The 1,899-nt window shown below is 46.4% G+C and overlaps 1 protein-coding gene across 2 annotated transcripts in view; it reads left to right on the top strand.

Moving 5' to 3' along the window:
- The window catches only part of CAPZB (capping actin protein of muscle Z-line subunit beta), a 27,725-nt gene extending 26,047 nt beyond the window's left edge, over window positions 1-1,678 (top strand). For both annotated transcript variants that reach the window (XM_072426966.1, XM_072426967.1), the window contains one exon: window positions 927-1,678. Coding sequence is in view for 1 of the 2 variants with exons in the window: in XM_072426967.1 (XP_072283068.1) it covers window positions 927-1,014 (88 nt within the window). In the remaining variant the exon portion in view is untranslated. The remainder of the gene's footprint in view (window positions 1-926) is intronic.
- The last annotated feature ends 221 nt before the right edge of the window (window positions 1,679-1,899 follow it).

Genomic DNA, 1,899 nt, shown 5'->3' with positions numbered 1-1,899 from the left:
CCAGTTCCATCAGTGTCTGTACAGAGGAGCTGACACTCTAATGCAGAAACTAATATTCTGATGTGGGTGGATTATCTCCCAGCAGTATATTTTGTGCTGTAGAGTTGGGGGGGGACAGACTTATATAGCCCCCTTTGTATGGCTGCTGTAGGTGTGCAGGCCGGGCAGCTCTCCACCTACATTACCCACCCCCAATTCACCACTATAATTGTCCCTGAAATATCTGTTGTGGGCAGGATCCCCTGTAAATATTCTTTCATTAATCTTCCAGGATTTACTTATTTTCTGGCTTTTCTAACTAGACGATCCAGGCGCTTCCCTCATTTATAAATTAACTTTTTACAAACTCTTCACCACATCCGCATGGCGGGGTTACTAAGGACATTTCTCATTTATTCATCATATAGAGGTGACACAATGCCAGCTGAGCGCCCATTCCACCACTTCCATATTGCTGGAAGACAGGTCAGCTTACTTGGATTGGATTAGTTTGGTCTTCCTAGGTAGAGATGGCTGAAATGTGAATAAGAGGATGGGGTGATTATGATACAGGGCTTGGGGGCCACAGGGGCTCCATGGGAAGTTTGTTGCTAAGGTGATGGCCCTCCTTTTCTCTTTTTACTTACAACTTGTCAGTAAAAAGATTTACCCTAAAGGTAGAGGTGCACCTTAAATGTCACTCCTGTGACCTCTCTACGCTGCGGTGGACCCGGCCTGCAGCACTTCCTGTTTGACTTCATCAGCTGTACAGCAATGGGTGAGGTTTATGGCCTGGGGGTGTGGACGTCTGCATCCGGGGTCCCTTCTTTACCCCTTTCATTGGGGGAGGGGCCATAGAATGCACCCACCCTTCGGCACATCTGCTAGGTAATCGTCTTGCAATTTTCTTTTTGTAACTTTTTGTTCTTTCTCCCTTCCCCCCCCAGGTCCGTTCAGACATTTGCAGACAAGTCAAAACAGGAGGCTTTGAAGAACGACTTAGTGGAGGCTTTGAAGAGAAAACAGCAAAGTTAAATGTCCCCCCACCCCCCCACGCCCTTTTTCATTTCTTACAAAATCGTCACCTCCCCTTCCCCTCCCCCATCCATCATTGTCTCCGTTTTTTTTTTTCTTGTTAAGTCTGCAGCCCATAAATGGCCATTTAGCGCAGTCCACTCCTGTTAAATAAAGTTGTATGAATCTTTAAAAGTCTAGGGGGGTCTTTTACTGCAGCGTCAACCCCCCGCCCCTTTTTTCCCTCCCGCACCTCACTTTTTGTGCTAAACCCCTTCCCCTTGCAAAACAAGCCCCTCCCCTGCGGATCTTCATAAACAGGATTGGCCAACTTGTGGCCTGCCTTCAGACTGCCAGGGCATGCTGGGACTTTTAGTTCATCGCTTTGTGGCAGGCTGCTAGTTGCCCTTCTGTATACTGCACATACTGTTTAACCCCCAGAGCGCCAGCACTCGGTACCTCCTTTTGTGAGATGGCTGACTTTTAGAATGGTGGAAGAGAAGAGCATCACTGGAAGAAGAATCCCTCTGACCCCGTCTGTCTCTTTATGATTTATTATTTTCCTGGTGACACTCTGGGAATTGCTTTAGTTTTTTTTTTCTTGTTTTGTTATATATATTTTTTTGTAAAGCTTTAAGTCTTCTTTAAGAGCCTTCCTCTACTAACAATAAAATGATTGGAAATACCTGGCCGGGGTGTCGGCTTCTGTCAGGGGCGCTGGAACCGGAAGGTAAATGTTGTGTGTGACCCCATTAGGGGGAGTTTCCTCACTTCCTGTGCTAGTTACCCCAATTCAAGGGTTGAGTGGCTGGTAAAATAACCCTACGTAGGGGTAATCTTTACAAATGATTATTATCTGTGGGGCTTTTCCTCCATTGTTACCTGTAGCTGGAGCCAAACACAAGT

This window comes from Pyxicephalus adspersus, chromosome 11, assembly GCF_032062135.1.
Source record: "Pyxicephalus adspersus chromosome 11, UCB_Pads_2.0, whole genome shotgun sequence".
In the NCBI taxonomy this organism is placed as follows: domain Eukaryota; kingdom Metazoa; phylum Chordata; class Amphibia; order Anura; family Pyxicephalidae; genus Pyxicephalus; species Pyxicephalus adspersus.
Note: the sequence above shows the minus strand (reverse complement) of the source record. Positions and strands in the feature narration are given on the sequence as shown.